General features: G+C 40.3%; 1 protein-coding gene across 5 annotated transcripts in view; it reads left to right on the forward strand.

Annotated features, from left to right (window-relative positions):
• Positions 1-21,055, forward strand: part of LOC111265692 (cGMP-dependent 3',5'-cyclic phosphodiesterase) — a 126,247-nt gene that overhangs the window by 63,123 nt on the left and 42,069 nt on the right. For all 5 annotated transcript variants that reach the window (XM_022842576.2, XM_022842574.2, XM_022842577.2 and 2 more), the window contains 2 exons: positions 5,960-6,172; positions 7,866-7,992. In XM_022842576.2, the coding sequence (XP_022698311.1) occupies positions 5,960-6,172; positions 7,866-7,992 (340 nt within the window). The remainder of the gene's footprint in view (positions 1-5,959; positions 6,173-7,865; positions 7,993-21,055) is intronic.

The raw sequence follows: 21,055 nt of genomic DNA on the forward strand, positions 1-21,055 counted from the left end.
ACTGCAATGCAAGCCACGAGTATAGGGTGCTGCAATGTCGGAGCTTCGATCTAGCTCTATAGTAATAGGTCGGATCGATGATTTTAGTACTACCATACAAACTGTACACTCTAATTATTCCAATCATCAAAATCAGTATTTTCCAAAAAAATAGTTTGGTACTACAAAAATTCGGAAACTTTTGAGTATAATTGCAATTTGTCGTAGACCTTAATCCTTCGTTTATATTTAAGCGCTGAGCTTTTACATTGTTAAGTATTACTCATTACAAGGTATATCATTTGCCGAATGAATTCCAAACGATCGGAGTGTCGTATTCGCGGTCCTGGTTTGGGGCCCTTTTGCTCAGAAAAGCAGCGAAGCAGCTCAGCTAAGTCGAGTCGCTAAACGCCTTCTTAAAACCGTATTTTCTGCTAAAGCCGTACCTTACGCATTGATCCTCTGAGGAGTACTTAAACAGTCCTAGAATGAAGAGCGAACTTCGCGGAAAAACGGTGATTTACGACAGCTGAAATGTTGTTGCCACCACTGCCTGTCTCAAGATGTAAGAAGAAAAAATATACCAATTATTGAAGGCTAGTTGTGGTTTCCTATAGCCGGACATTGACTTAGCAGGAAATGTTAAAGAATACAGGATACAGAGGTAGCATGGTTAGGTCGACGTACAAATGTTTATTTCGACTCCAGTAGGTACGCGAGATGGCAGCAAACGACTACCAACTAATGTTCAAGAGAAATCAGCAAAAAAATTTTAACCATGTCGTTACCTATATTTTGCCCTACGATGAGGAATAAGGTAATACGTGACTTATTTATGTCCAAGTTGCTATACATATTAACAACTATTTTAATATTGTTTTTTTCTTAGAAACGTCATACAGCAGTAACGCTAATGCAGTAGGTGACGCTGAAAGGCTATCCTTCGACCTTTTGCCAGCTGTTTCTACAGAACGGTTTCTATTACGTTATGAGCTGTTTGTTTCTTTCAACAATATATTATTTTACCCGTTGACTAAGGTGCAATCAGATAGGAGTAAGCTAATGCTTGACGATAGGTACAGGCTTAAATTTAAGAAAGAAAACGCCTAAATTAATTATGTCCTCTTTTATTAACTAATTATGATTGTGGTCGCTCAGAGTAATGCGCACAAGCGTACTAATAGTAAGAAAATCTATTTAACTAATGTCTGACGGCATTTTAACGGTTTCGAGAGTGGGGAGCAAAAATCTGCATACTTTTATTTAAGTTTTCTCTATCGTCCTGTGAACCTATTTTAAGCATTGTTGTTGACAAACAGTCTTGCGCAAGTGCAGTCATAATAAAGCGGTGGTACGCTCGTCCCTTAACTAGGCGCAATATCTCTCTTTTTTTGTGGGTCCTATGGTTTCTCGCTAGGATTGACTGCTTAAGTAAGTTGGTAAGACAGACAGTATTATCATGCACCGAGTAACTAGCGTTGCATGGACCAGTGTTTTTTTACCCCTATGATATCGTATTTCTTTCTACGCCTGCTTGACGGCGAAATCCGATTTTCTCGTCGTTACTGTCTTTGGCGAGTTGCTCTGATCGTACTTCTTTCCTGACGAAGGAATAATGTGCATATAACGAGTGGACTCCGGTCCGTTTGGAAGCTTACAGCATGGCAGCCTTTCTTTGTGGAATATGACAGCCACAAAAAGTGTAATGAAGACTTTGGCACTGAAAATAGCTTACTAAGTAGGCAGTAGCAGACGAAGCAGATAAATTATGACTGAGTACGTTTAAAACAAACGATGTTGGGCTTATACATCAGGCTAAGCAACCTCTGTAGTTCTAAATCAAAAACGGTTACTAACTTATAGTACGTCTTGCAGTGCTTAATAATCACATAGACTAACATCGTTGTTTAAGTGAAGCTGAGCACCCGTGAACTGATAACTCTAGAGAAGAGTGTTATCGCCAGACCAGAGCGAGAGGGCCGATAATATTGCATCGAAATGTCAGGTCCTTTGGATGAAAAATTTGAATAGAATTTGGTCGCTTTTGGGAACAGATAAATGTAAGCCTCATTTAATAACTCTAGCCGTTTAGACGAAGACTAGGTATGTTGAAAACGATTAACGGTGATTCCATGTTTCCACTTGCCTTATGGAATGAATTCTACAGATCGAGACAAACGATCTTTGTTTTGAATATAAGCAGGATGACTCATTTATGATATTGGGGGTGGTAAGGTCTTATAACAAATTACGCATACATTCTCGTAGTCTTGGAATTGATTTCGCCTCTTTATTTACCACAGCCCTTGCGCTCGAACGACATCTATGCACCGAAACAAATTCATGGGTATGTACCTGCCAGCGCTGCCTCATGATAAACGCTAACAAGTGTAACAGACGCATAAATTGGACAGACGTCTTAGCTCCGTAACGCTCGTACATAAAGATATTCTACCACCTGGTTGACCCTTTAAGATGGAAATTCTACATGCAGTCTCTAAAAATGAATGCGTCCCTCATAACAGAGATGAACGGTCATTGCCAAGTGCGAAGTTAGCCGCCATAACTCTGCTGCTTGAGCTGTAAGGGCTTTGGAGCGACCTTGAAAGCCTTTTTGACTGCGTTGCTACCGTAATCAGCAATAAAATTCTGTCTGGCGACGTATGTGCCGAGAACGTGTGACGCACTGTTATTTAACACGACTTTCGTGAGGGGCGGCCAAGGGATGTATGGGGTGACCTCAATCAAAGCATGCGCGCCTTTGAGGTTGGCCAATGCAGTGGTTATTTTAGGCTTACCGTTGTTTTTAGTGAATGCCTCGTCACAGTAGGCACAGTGCGGGGTCGCTGCTTTTTTCGTCATGGCATTGCACTGCCGGACGCAATGACCGTTGCGATGAGGGTAATGAATGACGATGTATTGAAAGCAATCATTCCGTATCTCTGACTATTATGGCCGACAATCGGTGACGCGACGGTCGTTGTTTGAAGGGGTAACCATTCTTTGGATCGCACATTTACGGTTCATTCGTTCGTCTCCAAGACTAAAATTTACCGCTTAAGATACCAGAGTTTCGATAGGCAGCCGGCGACGATGACGCTCCGCCCCGGGCAGATAGTACAAAGCAAAACGACGTGAGCCGTAAAAGGCACCAGGTGCAGCGAATGTATTCTCTAGACGTGGAATCTTAACATAACAATCAAATTTCTGCTTCAATATACGCAGGTGGTGTATTGAAGTAGGCGAAAGTGTCCAACATATTCGTGTTGAGCGTCGCGTCTTCTTGTAGTACTATTATAACTAGAAAAGTCCAATGTTCAAAAGGAAACAGTTTATCGAAGCCACCTGAGATGGTGCTGATGAGCTGAGCTTTGGAAATATGGATAGAAAATTATCGTTTTAATTTTTTTCTATCGTTGAAAATCTAAGTCCACTATCAATTCATGTAATTCTTACCTTTGACATACAAATTTGTTAGTTAAACATATATAAAAAAAATAGTTTTCGGTCCTTTGACCTTCGCATATGATACAACCCAGCTATTATTACGGAGATCCAATCGGTTAGTGGGATGTAAAAATCATTACATCCATAAAAATAATTTTAAGCCGCACTCATACTCACTCTTACGGTAGCTTCTATGTGGTATCTATACCCGAGCCGACCCTATTCAGGTGTTCAAGCACAAAAACTTCCCGTCTGCAAATGAGTTTCTTTGTCGACGTTGTGCTTGGCAGTCATTACCACTGCGTGCGCTCCTTGGCATCGAACTTTCTTGGAACGTCTGAGTTTCATCCACTGAAGACTCTACTGAAATGGCTTATTTAATACCCTTCTTCCACTTGAACGAAAAGTAACACAAGTGGGAATAGAAAAATACACCGATATTTTTCTAACAGAATGTTATTCTCAGGGGTTTGCTGCCAGCTGTTATGTTTCAATGACTCCAGCTACAAAGTTGCTTTCTTAATTCACGCTTCGTCTCCCACGTGTGACCGTAGAACTCAAGTACAATACCCTTCTTATAAGGAGGAGAAACCTTTTACAGAAGCTGCGTACGTCTTTTACGCAACGATAGCTTCGCCTGGTTCTTTTTTAAAGGGGCATAGAAAAGGCCCAACTCACTGTGGTTGAACTATGCAGCTAGCGAGTGGGGCAGAGATTTTTTGTCTTCTTCTAGTTGACTCCTAGCAGCTTATATATGTACAATAATAATAATCGTTATTAGCTGTAGAAAACATTACAATTTTGGTGGCTTGGATAACCTTGCTGAAGCGATATACACGTCTCTACAGCATTATATGTAATATAAATTGATTTTAACGGTTACTCTAATCTGTACAAAAAGAACTTATCTGTCATTATTCACATAGCAGGTCATCGTCACGGTGACATTTTGCATTTTTTTTTTTTTAAAGACCTGAATGTAGCAGCTTGAGGATAGGAAGTAGACGGGTTTATCGTACGAATTTTGCCGCTGACCTTGCCACACGAGACCAACCGCAGATCTCTACGGCTGCCTACAACCAGTATACCGAAACGATCCCATTATTATGAACAATTAAGTACGCATACTCAGAGACTATACGCTGTTGACGCACCGACGGGCAACATACGAGTTGACATAGAGAAGTTAGCATCATACTACGACCCCATAGCAATATCAATAATCGAGTATTTCGCTCTCTGTATAACATTAGATGTTATACAGATACGCGTGACAAATAAGGGTATCATATGAAACATTCATTTCCATGCTTTATCATTCTATTCCACAGGTAGATCGTCAGCCCCTTGGCGTCTATCAACACACGTTCCAGATCCAATGTGTGCATCAATGATTTACAATGGGTTTTTTTGAGTTACGCTTCGGGCGCCGTTTCAATAAACGAACTTCACAAAGTTCGCTCCATATCTTGCCAGCCAGGTCGTTTACCGTTCTAATAAATGCCATCTTGTCTTAGAGTGCGGTTGTGTAAAATATGATTGTACGACAAAAAATAACGACAACTTTTTAAAAATCTGGTTCAAAGGTAAAGACAAAAATCTATTAATGAAATGGGTTCATCTTGAAATCTGCGCTTCACAACGTACCTATTCTGAAGCATGTTTAATCACGATACTTCTTTACTTGGGACGAAAATGAGTATACGTCCAACTGTAAACTCCTCTTATGTCCCATATGAGATTTTGGTCGGCCGCATTTGCCGTATCCTCTATTAGAAGCTGCGACTCTTTTACTCTAAAAGTTCGGTCCTTGGCCTACAACAGGAACATCACGAAGCTCTCTTAAACACAGTTACACTTGGTGCAGTATTATATATACACACGTATTAGGCATGTTAAAAGCTAAAATGGAAAATTTGTCAGTTGATTGCTATATGGGACGTTAAGGATAGTCCTATTCATGTCGTATAGCGAGCGTATAAACATGTTTTCCTTAGAGACTTCTGCTAGATTTCATTTTCAATGAATTACAACGCCCGCATAGTCCATGCCAGCACTCGAATTAAGCTAGACACAAGTAAACCTAACTCGTGATATGACAAACGTTCCGCGCGTAGCTTATACGAAAAATAGTATCGTATCATCTAAAAAGTACGGAGCCTATAACGTGTTATGGAATATTCTTAAGAACGAATAATCTGCACGATCAAATATGTCAAGCTGATATTAACAAAGACACACGATGGCGTTGCTGTTGACGGTGGAGGATAACGAACAAATGTTTACTTTTTTTTGTCGTTTTATTGATTTCTTACCGGCTAAGAACCGGTCGATTGAGACGTGTGAGGTATCCACTAATCGTAAATGAACATAGCCTTTACAAACGTGTATAGCTGACAACATTTAAACACGTGCTCGCGAACGCTTGCTAGCATTAGTGTGCGATGGCCAAACAGTGCCTGAGGCTTTTATGATTCGAAACTACAGAGCTATACTGTCATTGTTGTTACGACGGTTGCCGTTTTTATTACAGGCGGCTCGTGATGAGCTATCAACCCTAATCGGCGTCAGTATCGTAACATTACTACTGGTTCCAATCTTTCATCCAACCAATGCCGACCGGTTAACCCTGATCGCATGTTTAGCCAATAAAGGCGGTGGGAGTGAGCCGAGCAGCGACAATGCCACGAAAGAAGGCTCGCTCCAATCGGGCGACTACGCTTTCAGCGACGACGATCGAGTTCAGGTCTGTTCATTTAGCTTAATCATCGGAGGCTATTCCTTCTATTTCTAAGCCAACAGTATGAGTAGGCCTTCCTAACAGGCGCAAGCAAATGAGAAGATCCTAACGATAAAAGCAGAAGGTGCCATGTTAGACATCGAACAGGCGATCCAACGCGGACTGTGCCGACGAAAAAGCATGCGGTGTTATGCTAGTGGGATTTCTATGAAACATTCTCATGGCGTTATGTAGTGTACAGATGGAATCAAATCAATGGACAGCAGCGATTAAATAAATACATGAATCGCCAACTGCTGCGATTGGTTAAATAAATTATGACAATTAGCTATTATTAGCATGAAAATAATAGTAACTTCCAAAAATAATAAATATCCAAAAAAATAGAGCACGTTATTGCTGAACGGATGCAACGATACCAAGCGTCATAACATATACACCTTTTTGTCACTGAGAATCCGTCAACCTGATGAAGATCATCCTAGTCTATAGTCTTCCTTATTATTCTTATCTTAGTACGAAGCTAATCATTTTTCTTATCTTTTATGCCATAGTAATCACTATAACTCATTTACATTGTAAAATTTCTATTGGTGTCGCACAGACCGACAACAGAAAAATGGCCACTTACGTAGATGTAGTAACTACCCCACATTTTTTCAATAGGTATGCCAATGCCAGGTCGATTACGAGGGTCGTAGTGAACGTTTTGGAAAACGCCAGCTTTCCGAACGGGCCTTTCAAGCTCGTGTACGCCTTAAAAAGAGCCAATCGTATACTGAACCTCGTCGCCCATTGGTGTTCGAAGGAAACTCAGAGAGCATTACATGTTCAAAAAATTTAAGGAGGCATCCATTAAAATACAATAAAATTCGCCATAGCCTTAAGATGCGGTCAGTTAAAGATCGTACTAAGCTATCAGGTCACGCCTTATGCAATCGCTTCACTTGAGTGTGGCAATATTGCCCCGATTTGAACCATGTATTGCATTGAGGTTTCATATCGTTTGCCGAAGCTATCGTACCTTTAGATTTCTCTCAGTTAAAAACTGTTATTCTTAACTTCAACGCATATCTTCAGTCTAATAGACGTGGTGTACCATTACATTCGTATACACGGGCCTTTACCATTTATATAATTGGCATATCGCGGCCAAAAACCTGCCTGAAACCTAAGTTATCATAAAATAACATATTATCTTGATAAAAGCATATTTCACGATTTCTTTTGTCTTCACTTTTGGCTGGCCCAAATCTTGGAATCGTATTCAAGCTGATGTTGTCTTTGACGCCTAAGACAACCGTTCCTTCATAAAACCACAGTTTAGTCATTTCCATTATTTTTTGCTGAGCGTACACGTAATTGAATAGGCGTAGGATGTCTTACCGACGGCATTTATTTAATTACTAGATTATGAGCGATCGTGCCGTCAACACTTTTTGCCTTTTGATAAACACTACTTTCAACTTCCTCTGGCAAAATGGCAAAAGGCCATATTACAGCTACGCCATTATCTAAGGTCAGCGTTGAACATGCTGGAAAAGCATTTTAACTCGACGACAGTTTACTGTGAACTCTACATAGACCTGGCCAGCTTTCGATGATCGTTTATCGGTTCGATCAATGACTGATGAGAAAGTCAAAAGTGGTCTATATATATGGATGTACGTGTGCTTATTTTAATTAAGTTCCCTTGCAGGTTTCCGAGTGCATGACGGTCGTCTCGCCCCAACTTTTACGCACAATGGCCTGGGAGGAGGAAAAACGGCTCCGAGAAGAATGCCAGAGTCTACTCACTGTTGCACGGAATCTGTTCACGCATCTTGGTACGTGGTACATCGATTACGTCTACAGGCATGGCTTTCTAGCCAGTTATGTACTTGTTGTGTTCCTTCTCCACACGTTACTATGTGACTACGATTCCTCCTACACAGGATTTTTATGAGATTCATAAACTATTCCACATTATTTATTGGATAGCTGCATTTTATCGCTCCAAAATCGTATACACATAAGCGTTTGTCAAAATTATGAAATCAATTGGTATTGCAGAACAGTATACAACCGCCATATTAAGCCGCAACCACCGTAATCTCCATTGGTAATGCCTTATTTTTAATCAAATATAGCCCACTGATAACATCGTGAAAGTCATTTTTGTTTTTGGATTGTGTCTAAATAACAACTATGCACATTGCGTAGACCAAGTGATAGTCGTATATTTTAGTTCTTCTGCCCAGTTTTTGGTAAAGTCAATATCCTCAGAGCACTGGTAATATGGTCAACGAAACATCAACTAAATAAGGCGTGTCTATATTTGTGGCGCTAAAGGCTCATTGCCGTTACGCCGCATAGGCATAAAGACCTGTCATACACAGGAAGTAGCCAACAGACGCTGACCTCTGATAACTGCTTCTGCAAATCGAGTCATCTACCATATGCTTTTTTCTTACAACAATAATCTCTTACGTCCTACATTTTTTTTTAACGTTCCCCGTTCGCGAGAAATTAATTACCTTCTTGAAATGTCAGAGTTTTATTACAATTGAATATATATTCTGGCATAGAAGGTCTACTAGATTATGTTTAACCGATCCGACACCCTCAACGTATTTCCATTGGCACAAGCAGACAAGATAAAAATAAATTTCTTTTTAGGTGACGAGCTTAAGCTTTCAAATGTTCTAGCCTTTACGACTTTAGGAAAATTTCACCGCTGTATCTTGTCAATGCTGACTTAGTGTCTTTTGTGTATTGAAAGAAGGGCATTTTCGTACTTAGACAAGACAACGTTCAGTTCTGCCAGAATGACTGTATACCCTATTTTGTATGTGATTGTAAAAAGCAGAAAAATAAGCTAAGCTTTCTTGGAGAGGCACACATTAGCACGTTGAGCAAAAATTAAGTAAACCCCTACCGCCAGCAATCAGAGAGAACCGCTCCGCGATTCAAAAAGGATTCTTCTTTTTTCGAACCCACCAAGTTGATGGTGGGTCGGGAACAGTTTGACAGATATCCGGGCGATTTAAAGAGACAAATGTATTCTAGATACGATTTTTTGAAAATCCGTGTTTGGTTCATCCGTTTAAAAATATCGTATTGCTCTTCGAATAGTGCTGTGAATTATAACAGTATTTTTTGAGCTAATTGAAAAATGCGTGAAATTTCGTATGATTATATGTCTGTCTCGCCGCGAAGAATTGCTAAAGGCCCGATAAACTATTTAGAAACTGGATTACCGGAAATCTAAGATTCGAACCTATCGACGGAATTGAACGGTCACAGTTGATGCTGGCTTTTCTTTGTTGTCTAATGAAAAAATCCGCGGAAAAAACACCTTAGAAAATATTGTGGTTTAGTTCGGGTGTAAATTAACTCTGATTATCGCTAATTTCTACCTAGCAACCTTAGATCGCAAGATTCAAACTTCGAGGATCGATTGCGCTTGGCTTAATTTATCATTGTCATTTCTAATAACCTTTTTAGCTTGGCCAGCCACCAGCATATTTTGTCACAGAATAATGCGATATACATTCTTTTCAACTATAAACTGAGTAAACTTTTTGGGCTCAGGGTAGAAATCACCTACAAAAGGCATTATCTTTATAAAAAGTCTTCACAAACCGCTTCACTACCATTGTGCCCTAATTCAGACAAGTCATTTGGCTCATTTAGAAGTGATAATAATACGGGACGGTTCTACAAAAGGAGACTTTCTGAAACCCGCAAATTTCACACGGCTATCACTGTCTTATTCCTTCCTTAGTTTCTAACATTTTTATCACCGACAGTGAACGAGTTATTTCTAACCCCAAATCCCCTTGACCGCTGGCCATAACCTAGGCGGCTAGGCCAACCCAGATATGCCATGTCGACTGAACCAAGGGTTCGTAACAACTAACTCGTAGAGCTGAATTATTATTATTAATCCAGCAGGAACTAGATATTCTATTGCAACAAGATCTTAGCATTCGAGGGAAATATGTAGACCCTGACGATAAACCATTGTGAAGAAGCACTTTGAATGTGATTACAACGACCACATCCCTTTCGGTGATCCAACCATCCCTATCGCGTGGAAAAGTTAATGTGCCATACATAGAGGAAAGGCTGCCTTGCCGTTAGATTCGGATTTTAATTCCCTGTGGAATGACTTACTTGCAACCAAGACATCTTTCAGTGCTTTGATCCCCCAGCGAATGCTAAATGCTGATGTTCTGAACGGGGGCAAATCTTTGGTTGACCCTTGAGGCACCTTTTAAACGAGTATCCGTTCTAGGAACCCTCTCTTTCCGATTTTAAGAACCAAAAAACATTTGGGGAAGGGAATTCGCTATGTTTTCTTTTGTTATAAGAAAAAGTGTCCATTGGTCATATCTAACTGTTATTATGGCCACTTAGAAGCTTTATAGATAAAACACACAATTTGAGAGATATTTCTAGATTTGAGAAATCTAAGAATCGCTTCCTAGGAAGTTTCGGGTAAGTAGATTTTTAAACGTGTTTATCTTCGAAGTGTAAGTTCGTGGAAAATACTATTGCTATAAAGTTTTGCTTTTAAGCTATTTAATTTAAAATTGTTACCAATTTCGATGACCTTGCGAATGGCCTACTCTGTAGGCTGCCTTATAAAGTAGATAATTGTTTATCATAAACATCGGGATTGAATTATAATTTCTATGAGAAGTTTTATTTAGATTTTAGGACGTCTATATATATATATAAGCGTCCTAAAACTTGGTAATTGTATATATATACTTTATGGTCTATATACTTTACTAGTAAGTCGGTTGAAATCATCGCTCAATAATGCCTTACTCATTGATTTACACAGCGTCACGGCACGCGTATGAAATACTCTCAACCTGCACATTGACAGTACGAAAATACTAAATAATCTATAAAAAAACAACATACAGTTTGTCAAATCTGAAAAACGTATCTAAAACGACCGTCTATATGAAAACGACGGTGTATGCTCTATTTTCACTGAACGAATCGTGTCGAGTGTCTCGATGCGGGTACTACACATGGTCATACTCAACGATACGATGGCATTAGAACGACCCTATTGTGAAAACAATAATTGTTCGCTCTATCAGACGTAAGGATTTAATCGTAGGGAATGTCCAGCAGCCAAACCGGCTGTTTCCGTTACCGCGCAGCACGTAATAAATATCCGTACCTCTTTATCGAAACACCGATTTTTGTTAAAAAAATTCGAAATGTACCTTAGCCTTGTGCGCACTCCTACCTTCCGATGGTTTTTGCAATTGGAAACGGGGAAGCAACGCTGATTACCTGACTATTGGGCTGGTGAATGATGGCACGAGGAAAAAACTACATCGTTCCCGTCATCACGCCATGACGTCATTTGCGGTCCACGACTTTCATCACGTATTGTATAGGGCTTCCACGAACCCATTCAGAACTGCGTTTGCTTACAATGTGGGGGAACCTGCTATAAATATCACGTGCTAGGGTGCTTTCAGATACACTCTTTAAAAAACCTTGCGCGATAATACAGATGTTTAATGACCCGGTACAATATTATGAACTCGATACAATGAGGCACCACTCTGAACGTGTTTGTATATATGGTTATAGTTTTTATTTATACGTATGTTTGCGCTTGTGAACTACCTAACAATAGCGAATTATCTATTGGATCTAAACTGATTTACAAAGACGCCGTACAAAAAAATCATGTTCAAAACAACATACCTTCAAGAATCGACAAATCTGGTGACACAAAGGATCTGCTCTGTCCACTCGTAATCAGTCCGACGACCAATATGCGACACCTGGCTCCGCAAAAAGCAAAATAATGACATAGTGTTTATTTTTTTTTATAGCGTAACTGCACTTCAAGTGATGCTCACGAAGAAATCGTCATTGCAGCTTAGCCTTCTCGTCCGATGCGAAAAGTATCTATTGTCCATTTGTGGGCCTGTACACCTGAAGTTACCTATGTTAAAGTGCTTAAGTTCAATCATATTTTCGCCTGGGGTGGTAGAGTTTCATCCAGGGCGGGTCGCGCGCGAAACACTCGGGATAAGTCGAACCTTTTTGCTCAAGGGTATTTTCTCCTTAATTTTGGATGGGTTTGCTTCTTCGATGGGGTGATTTGTTCTGCACACGACAGCTTCGAATTGGAGAGCTTTATAAAGCAGACAGGAAATTGGTTATGCGGAAAATCCAGGCCCATTTTTACATTTTGTGCATCACGAGTAGACTGATAGATTGTGAGACAATCTAGTTGAAATTTTGTAGAGTACGCCCGTGTGAAAGTCAGGATGCGGATGAATTCCAAGGTGAAAGAAGTGGATTCAACAGGTTATTGAGATTATAAGAACGCAGGTGGTGGAGGCGGGTTACTTACTAATAAGCGCAAAATGTTAGTAAGCAAATAAGTTAAAACCTATCTCTTAAAGTTTAAAGTAAGTAAGGCCCCGAAAGCAAGCCAAAAGCGAGCGTAACTTGACATTTACATGTTAAGCCAAGAACCATTTGAGTCTATATTGACGTTTTTGAAATCGAAGTCGGTGCGCCTTTAACTTAGAAACAGATCATCTGTAATTGAATTGGAGCAAAAAAGTTCTTCGAACATTCTAATAATATTCCTGAACAGGGTAATTGCGATAACTTTAATGGAATTATATATTACATTGTATCTAATCAGCCGTTGAAATAGGGCAATAGGATAACTGCCCGATGGTAGCGGGGTTGCTGATATAAGGTAATAGATTTACTGAGTTTAGAAATGGGAATCATGAGCACGGACAACTGTAATGAAATGCTACATTTGATCAAACTCAAATTCAATTTGTCAACTTTTGGAAGTTAGCTAATGAAATAACTGTAAACAAAGCGATTTGGAAAATATTCCAGTGGAGAAACGAAACAACTAGAAGAAAATGCAGACGATAAGTGACTGAATGTTGGTGTGAATTTGGACTTCAGTTTCCATTAGGTAGAAACGTCAATCGGTTCTATTATTAAATCCATAGCAAAACGCGCCCTGAGTCAAATCATTAAACCTTCTAGTGTCATTTTATCTCGTATCGTCAACCTCAACAATTTATATATATATATATATATATATATCTCATGTTATATCGGCAATATGACGCTCATTAAAAAAGTATAGCATTGGCCGCCACATAAGAGCGCAAATACTAGTCTATAAAGAACTACGGCTTTAATTGCCAATTTTTTTTTCTATTAAAACTAAAAGCCCATTTTGTTCTTGGTATAGACTGGCATCTTACACGCCTACAAGGTTGCCTTTGTCGCTGTATAACTTAAGGTAGACTACTTCCCATATGTGTGGTACTAAAACACACAAATAGAGTATCTTATATATAGTGTGTATTATACAAACGTTGAAGCCGATTAATACTTCGCATTAGTATGACTTATAGTTAGTTGGCTTATTATACCACAGTTCCTTTTTCTTCTAACATTTATTGATGATCTGTACGTAGTTAAAACAGTACTTGATTTCTCAGGAGGAACCCTAATAGTCCAATTAGATTACGCCAGTTGGGTATTCTATAGACGACGCGCCGTTGGCAAGATGGCTACTACGTTTCACCGATCTCTATTTTTCCTACTATACCAGGCCAAATTTGGTCGTAACTGTTGACAAATCATTCTTACATCGCCCGCAGCGGGTCGGGCCGGCACCACAACTGTAGAATGTGTGCGATTTGTGCTATTATTACTACCAAACCACGATAGTCTGCAACAATTTTATTCAATAAATTTTTCCATTCAATTACATTTTTTGTAGTCGGCAATCCGCCCTCTGCGTCGTCATGGGCCGCCCTTAACCAGCCTTTGGCGCCTGGGCGACCGGTCGTATGCAACACTGTTGCCAGAAAGTGCCTGACGCCATCTAACCGATCAAACCAGATCGACGCTGTGAATTGCGCTCGTCTCACGAGTACCCGCCAATTTCGTCAATGGTGTAATGTATATATCAACGTTACTGTTTCTGGTAGCAACAATCCTGTCTTGCTAATCTAAGAACGTCGTTCTCACAACTGCCGCTCCCCTACTACTGCTGACATGGCAACTGATCTCGAAGAGATCATACATCAGTAATAGCAGCACTAGTGCTAGACATGCGTACAGGATTGCTGGTAGTAGGAATCACCATTTGCATGAAATGTTCGACATAGGCAAAGTTTCCAACACGATAAGAGTCAGCGGAGCTAGAAAGAGACAGGTGCAATCGTTTACTAATTGTCACTGCAATGATGACGGCTACGATTGTTATAGGAGTGTCCGGCTGTCTTGCGGCTCTTGTTTGACAGCGTCGCCCATCGATAGCGATAGTAAGTATCCAGCTGACCAGCTACTCCCTTGTTGTTCCATAGCATCGTATCATAAGGTATCACTTGTTCTTGGTAGCTGAGGGAGGGCGTGTCGGGGTGAAAAACTGGGGGACGGAGTGGAAGGGTCCGTTGGCAATCGAAGAACTGCGGGGTCATCGAGAGGAAGGCGATGGAAGAAGGAGATTCTGTTGTTCGCCATTGGGCAAAGAAGTAAAAGGAAGCGATACCGCCTAGCTTGGTGGTAATCGTAGCGCTACCATGTCCTGTTATTTGTTTCGTCGAGTAAACGTTAACATAGAAACGCACGAAGGCTACCGTCGGCCCCATCTTGCGGCTGATATTGATGCGCTATACAAATACGTTTATCTAGTCAGGATAGATAGATTACGATGGGGAAGGATAGTGCGTGCATGATAGTGAACCGGTGATGTGGCTTAGGTTTATGGATGCACGCATGGATGACTGAGTATAGGTAAATATGGTTGTGACTCTGTGTGGTGTGGCAGTGCAAAACGATGTGTAATATTGCACTGTCTACTAGGAAAGAAGCACGATGAAAACATAGATTGGTCAAGAAGAACGATTATCTCGGCTACAACTATAAAGTAATCGAAAACATAGTCACTGTGAGTGCGGCGAACGTCGTAGGCTGCTGTATCGTAGACACAACGGAAGACAACCATGCGAGAGAGGGGCATACTGAGTGCCAAATGTTAGCCGCACAAAGTATTACGTTTGAAAGGTCATCTTCTCGCTCGTTCCCAACGTTACAATTAAAATGTGCTAGAAGAATCATTATTAAAGAAATTACTAGCATTGTAATCTTCATTAACTCGTCATAATCATCATCACCACTGTTTATATTAGTTAGCCCCCCCATATAGACAATTAAATATTTCTATGAAACAATAGGTGTATAAAGGTACAGACATAATGAACTGATTGGACAAATTTATTTAAACACGTACTTTTCTACCGTAATATGGGAATTTCATAACGCTACAATATATGGGTGTATGCGGTCTAGGAAAATGCCTTCAAGTTATAGGATTCATGCATTTTCGTGGTAACTGCGTCTAAATACACTTAAATATCGAATAGGATCAAACATGTTTACGAAAAAAGCCTATGCTATCTGGTTCTGGAATAATCTTCTCAGATGAAATAGAAAAAGTCACATTAGCCCTACTCTTAACACAAATTATTATTATAGCTGTTTTTCTTTCGCTTCAGAAAATGACACGCGCTAAACAAATCAGTTTAAGGTCTGTGAGTTACCTGATAGACATTTCGATAACAGAGCGTGCTTGAAATTAGGCTAGGAGGGTTCGAATTCGCTCAGGTTCCCTGCACATGAACACTGTCAAAAGGAGCTTAACTAACGTCTCGAAAAAGTGTGCCTTATAGTCTATTTATTTATTGCCTTAAGGTCTGACGCTTTCGCGCTACACGTCGATTGCAATACGTGTGGATGGCGGTAGTTCGAAAATTGAAGATGATTCCATCAAATTTCATTCTATAAAATGAAGGGGGACGGCGAATCTATTCAAGCTAAACGTGGAGCGTTCTGATTGTTTGTTTCGATCTTTGAGATAGCGTCGAACGAGAAATTAATTAGAAGAGTTACCGGTTTTTTGGTGTCTGGCACTATGGATTGCAATACGGAAGCAGTTCCCCGCAGTATCTAAGGGCAGGCAAAGCAGATACTATTTATTATAAAAATATATAGAACATTCGAACAGTTCAATGCAAGCTTAACCCCCTAAGTTCACATCTCTAGTATGGTTCAGGAACAGGGCCTGTTATTGGCTGTTATATGTTGTATTCCACCTTATGTGCTGCAAGTGTTGTAGGGTATATAGCACAATGCGATCCAGTTAGCATCAATAATTTGCTAACGATAACCCCGCTCCATATAGTAACTCTGGAAACCTTAGACATTTTCTGTCTCCGACTCCAGTTCCCAAGATTCCGAATAAAAGTGACGTTGAGCGGAAATACTGTCTAACGATAAGGTGCCTCAACTATATAGAAAGTTGCTTTAGAGAGTGTGGTACGTTATCTGCGTCCTGGGCACCGCCAAAACACCAGAGTAACAAATGCAACATGGAGCCGTTGGTGTAAATTAACGTTCTCGAACTCATGCAGAAAGTAAATAAAGCTACCAAAACCTTTCATTTAACCCAGAAACACTCATTGATATGTCAACCTATATGTCCAAAACTGAGCCCGTTCCACGGCAGTAACTTGCATTCAGATCGTCAAACAGTGCCAGTAGCGTACCGTTCTCATAACTAAACACCCTGCTGGTACTATAGTGTAAAGGTGACATCCAAATATTGAACTCGAAACTCGTAAGCAAAAGAAACGTCAGCCAGAAGTTGAACGTTGTTAGATCAACTAATTCTATGCCATCACAATGCCGTTAGCGTTGGAAAGGTTGGATTAGACAAATGCTTTATTGCTGGTAATAGAATAGCAAATGATGGAAGTTCATATAGAACACATTATGGTAAAACCATGCCGTGTCGCAGGCTCGTAAACTCTGAGGGTCTGGGTGCATGCTTACTGTCATAGTTAGACTGCTAACCTAGAGAAATTACTTCAAGCGTAACTGGTACTATTTGCTGTGTCTATTTAAACCATTTCTCTTATGCTGTTAGAAGTATTTTACTTACTCACCTTTGCTATTAGTAGTGAAAAATTTCATAAAGCTAGGGTAACAGCATAATATATTATAAGAGAAGATATTTTAGAGCCATGTAAAACCGTTTGCGTATATGGGTTATGCAAGTCTTGTCGAGTCCATCAAGTTAATTTGGTATCAGGGGGTAGCGAGCAGCATGATATCGATCAAAATTTTCTCGGTACCCATATGTATCGTCAGATTCACTCAGAGTCTGTGGTGGACCTATGCTTGGCAGAGCAATTGACGACGTGTCTGTTTAGTCGGTGTGTCATTGTCCTTGGTCATGTCTGAAGTAAACAATTCCCCGTCAATTTCCACGAGCTTTCGCTTTCAGTTTTTCAGCTTTGCTTTGAAGGCCTTCGTTGCTGAGATCTCGCAACGACAACTTCGGCGTTCGAACGCTAGTGGCAGACCGGCCAGCAGACATGAGAGGCGATTTCAGCTGACTATTTGTACTCCCAATATTTTCTTGAGGAAGGACGCTACGATACGATTTAGTTGTTTTAGGTTTTTTCATTGCCTTTCCAAATGACGCGTACGTCGTACGTTGCGGTCGGAGCTACTTTGAGATTGAACAAGCGGAGAGCGATTACAACAGGAAGCCGATGAAACAATCTAACCCCCTTTGCGACCAACGCTGACTTTTTGGATTTTCTGCTGATACGCTCAGAGCAAGTTCTGCTTTACAAACAAATGGCAACCTGACGACGGATCGCGTGTCGGTGACCTATGCGGTGCCTCCTCTTACGCTTTCCAAGTAGCTATTTAGTGTTTTAGCCAGCAAGTCGAAGGGTAGCTCAGAACGAACACCTTTCTTCATAGTTCCCCGTCATCATGGCAGTGCTGTTGACTCGCCCTTTCCTTCCGGGATTAGAAACGGGGTAGCATTTTTCTACTCAGCTAAAAGTATGAAAACGTTTAATAAATAGTGCTTTCCACAGCGGTGCCAGAATGACGGCACATTTAAGACACTCGTTGTAGGCCCTATCTGGACCGGTGGCTTTCTTGTTGCGTAGGCTTCAAAGAATTTCCATGAGTTCCGGCTTCCATTACTGAACCCTTGTTAAAGGACACTGCGTTGTACTCAGATTCCCTTTTCCCACGCCGCGGCGAAGAAGGGCACCGCATGCGGTGTCGTATTTCTTGATGCAAACATATCTGAGGAGTGATTTATGAGGGTCATGGAGCTGTTCAAGGAAGCCATCAAGCTATCATGGTACGTTAGCTTGTACGGCTGACGTTCTGCATCGTCATATTAGACAGGGCTTCAGCCGTTGAAAATGTTGCTGCTTTTGTACGCATACGCTTTATCGCCTTTAAAACAGAGCCTAAAAATTGAAATTTGGGCTGTATTTGGTCCATAAATCAAAAAACCATCTGGGCTGCAAGCCTAGGTGACCACCTCCTGTGCTTCCGTGGGGAGGGGGAACCAGACAGGCTGCACTGTGGACTCGAGAATATCTATTAAATGCCGTGCGTAAATTTCAGCACTGATTACATCTGATGCAGGAAGGACATCGTGGGTGCGTTCCAGGAGCTTATCTATACCTAGGCGTTGCGACGGAGCAAGTATATATTTATATATACTCTACGGATTCTGTAACACAGTAGGCTTGTCTATGTTTGTGTGTATGTATTGTATATTCTAGAACTATTAAACACATACAGTTATTAAATGCAAATGCCCATGAAAATCATGTAATTATTTTTGCGTGGTTGCAGTCAAATTAATACACTAATTCACGTTCATTGTAAGCGCCATGCTGCCCAGTATATTGATGTAAAGCACCGAATATGCCTGTGCATTAAGCCAGTTTGTCGACCCAGATCATTCTGCATCACAACTTTTCAACAGATTAATCTTGGGTCAAAGCTTAACGAGTCACGTTTGTAAATTCTATGAAATGGCCTGATGATATGTTTACTTCTCGTTCATTCGTTTTAGGTCGACTTAGGCAGTTGACAGGGTCGATTTACAGGATGCCTGCAAATCCTCAGTTTGAAATTGCGGTTAGTAGTGATCTGGTAGTTCTTCCTAAGCAGTGTGCCATATTCTGGGCAAAGTAATTACACTGTCGACCCACCACCAAAGGTATTCCCAAGAAATGTAGTAGAAGTATGAATCTTGAGTTGTTATCTCTAGCATGGTGTGAAGGTAGCATTTCTACACTTTTTTTTTAGTGTTATACATTATCTTATAAGAAAAAGAAGATGCTGTTCAGATGGTCACACAATTCTACGAAGGATCGACGGGCGATCAATTTTCACGCTTCTTCCAACTATTTTCTGTGCAATTTATTTTCTGCAGATATAAATTTGCGTGGATAGTAGTATTCTTAAGTAATGTTGCAAAAAAAAATAGCAAGGGAAACAGAGTATACTTCAAAAGAAGTCAACGAATCATATCTTCAAATGACGGTGTGGTTTTTAAACGACATTTGATTTTCTTTAAAATAGATTTCCTTGAAGTTAGTTTTTTCAGACTTTTTCAGATTAAAAATAAGGGCCATCATTACGACTTGTCGAGTCACTTATTGTATACCAAGTCGAGCGACGTTGCCGACCTTTAGTCATGGAAAATGTTGCCGCATTTTGGACCCGGTCGTCATTACGTTTTTAGTTAAATGAATGAATGAACAGTTTGACGGATATAATAGTATATCACGAAAATATATTTTTCTGGGCATATTGCCTCTTCAGAGCTGTATGTGATTGAACATTTTCACTGTCGTTTTAATTTAGGCGTAACGTATAATGTCGCCTGCTAGGCTCTGACGCAAATATCATATGCCACTTGTTTTCCTGAGAATCACACTATTTTTAAAGGTCGGCAGGCCGCGCACACAAGAGATTCTCAGGCTGTTCCTGCCTATTTTTTTAAGTCAATACCTTTAAAGTGCTCGGAATAGAACTTTTTTTTTCGCTTAACACAAAGGGGACCAGTGTTATATTTGCATACTGATTAACCAGCAGCAACTGCGTTTAGAAATGGGGCCTGTAAAATAAAGCCAGGAAGTCAACCTCTAACAGGATTTGTGAAGGCGGATGCCTACAGATACGCTAGTGTTACGAGCTGACTTAAGCCGCGTTAGACTATATCGATGTATGTAATTTCTGTAAAAATGTATAAAGATGCATCGCGTTTAGGGCTGGATATCTAATAAGGCGATGTTGCATCCTGCGTTGTTATCTCAAATTCTGCACGCGCTCTACTATCAATGAAGGAGCCATATAAAAGTGACGAGGTACTAAATCATCAGACATCAAAGAGGCAAAACAAAGGCAACAGAAAAAAAAAAGCTACCGTCATCGCTTCAAATCGATACAGGTTTGTACATGCTAGATTTCTGAGCGATAAAGAAAAGGCCGGCGTCCACGTTGAACTTTACAGGAATACGTGTGTAATTACGTGACGTTGATCACTATTCATCAATCACCATTCATTCCAACCTACTACATGTAAAAAAAAAAAAGCTTCGTATGTAATGTTGCTACTGTTATGGTTGTTCCGAGCGAAACACGAGTGTTTTATATGCCATAATATAAAAAGAACGTACAAAAAAAAAGATTCACTTATGTTTCGAACGCGTTGGACTTAGCAAGGCTTTACTTACAGATTCCCCAAAAAGCGTCAGATCACTGCTGCCGAGCACATATAGAGTGTAGTGATTTGCTAATCTTTTCCAAGCATCTCCCGTTCAGGAGACTCATTAATATCGGCACTGGCGCTATTTGAAAAAGCTCACAGCAAAATGGATGAATGCCCAAATACTGAAAAGCGTCAACTATCTGTGAGAAAGAAAATTTAAATAAATAAATAAATAAGGCGAGATAGATGTGTGATGCTACTTCATACCA

This window comes from Varroa jacobsoni, unplaced genomic scaffold, assembly GCF_002532875.2.
Source record: "Varroa jacobsoni isolate VJ856 unplaced genomic scaffold, vjacob_1.0 scaffold_998, whole genome shotgun sequence".
Taxonomy (NCBI): domain Eukaryota; kingdom Metazoa; phylum Arthropoda; class Arachnida; order Mesostigmata; family Varroidae; genus Varroa; species Varroa jacobsoni.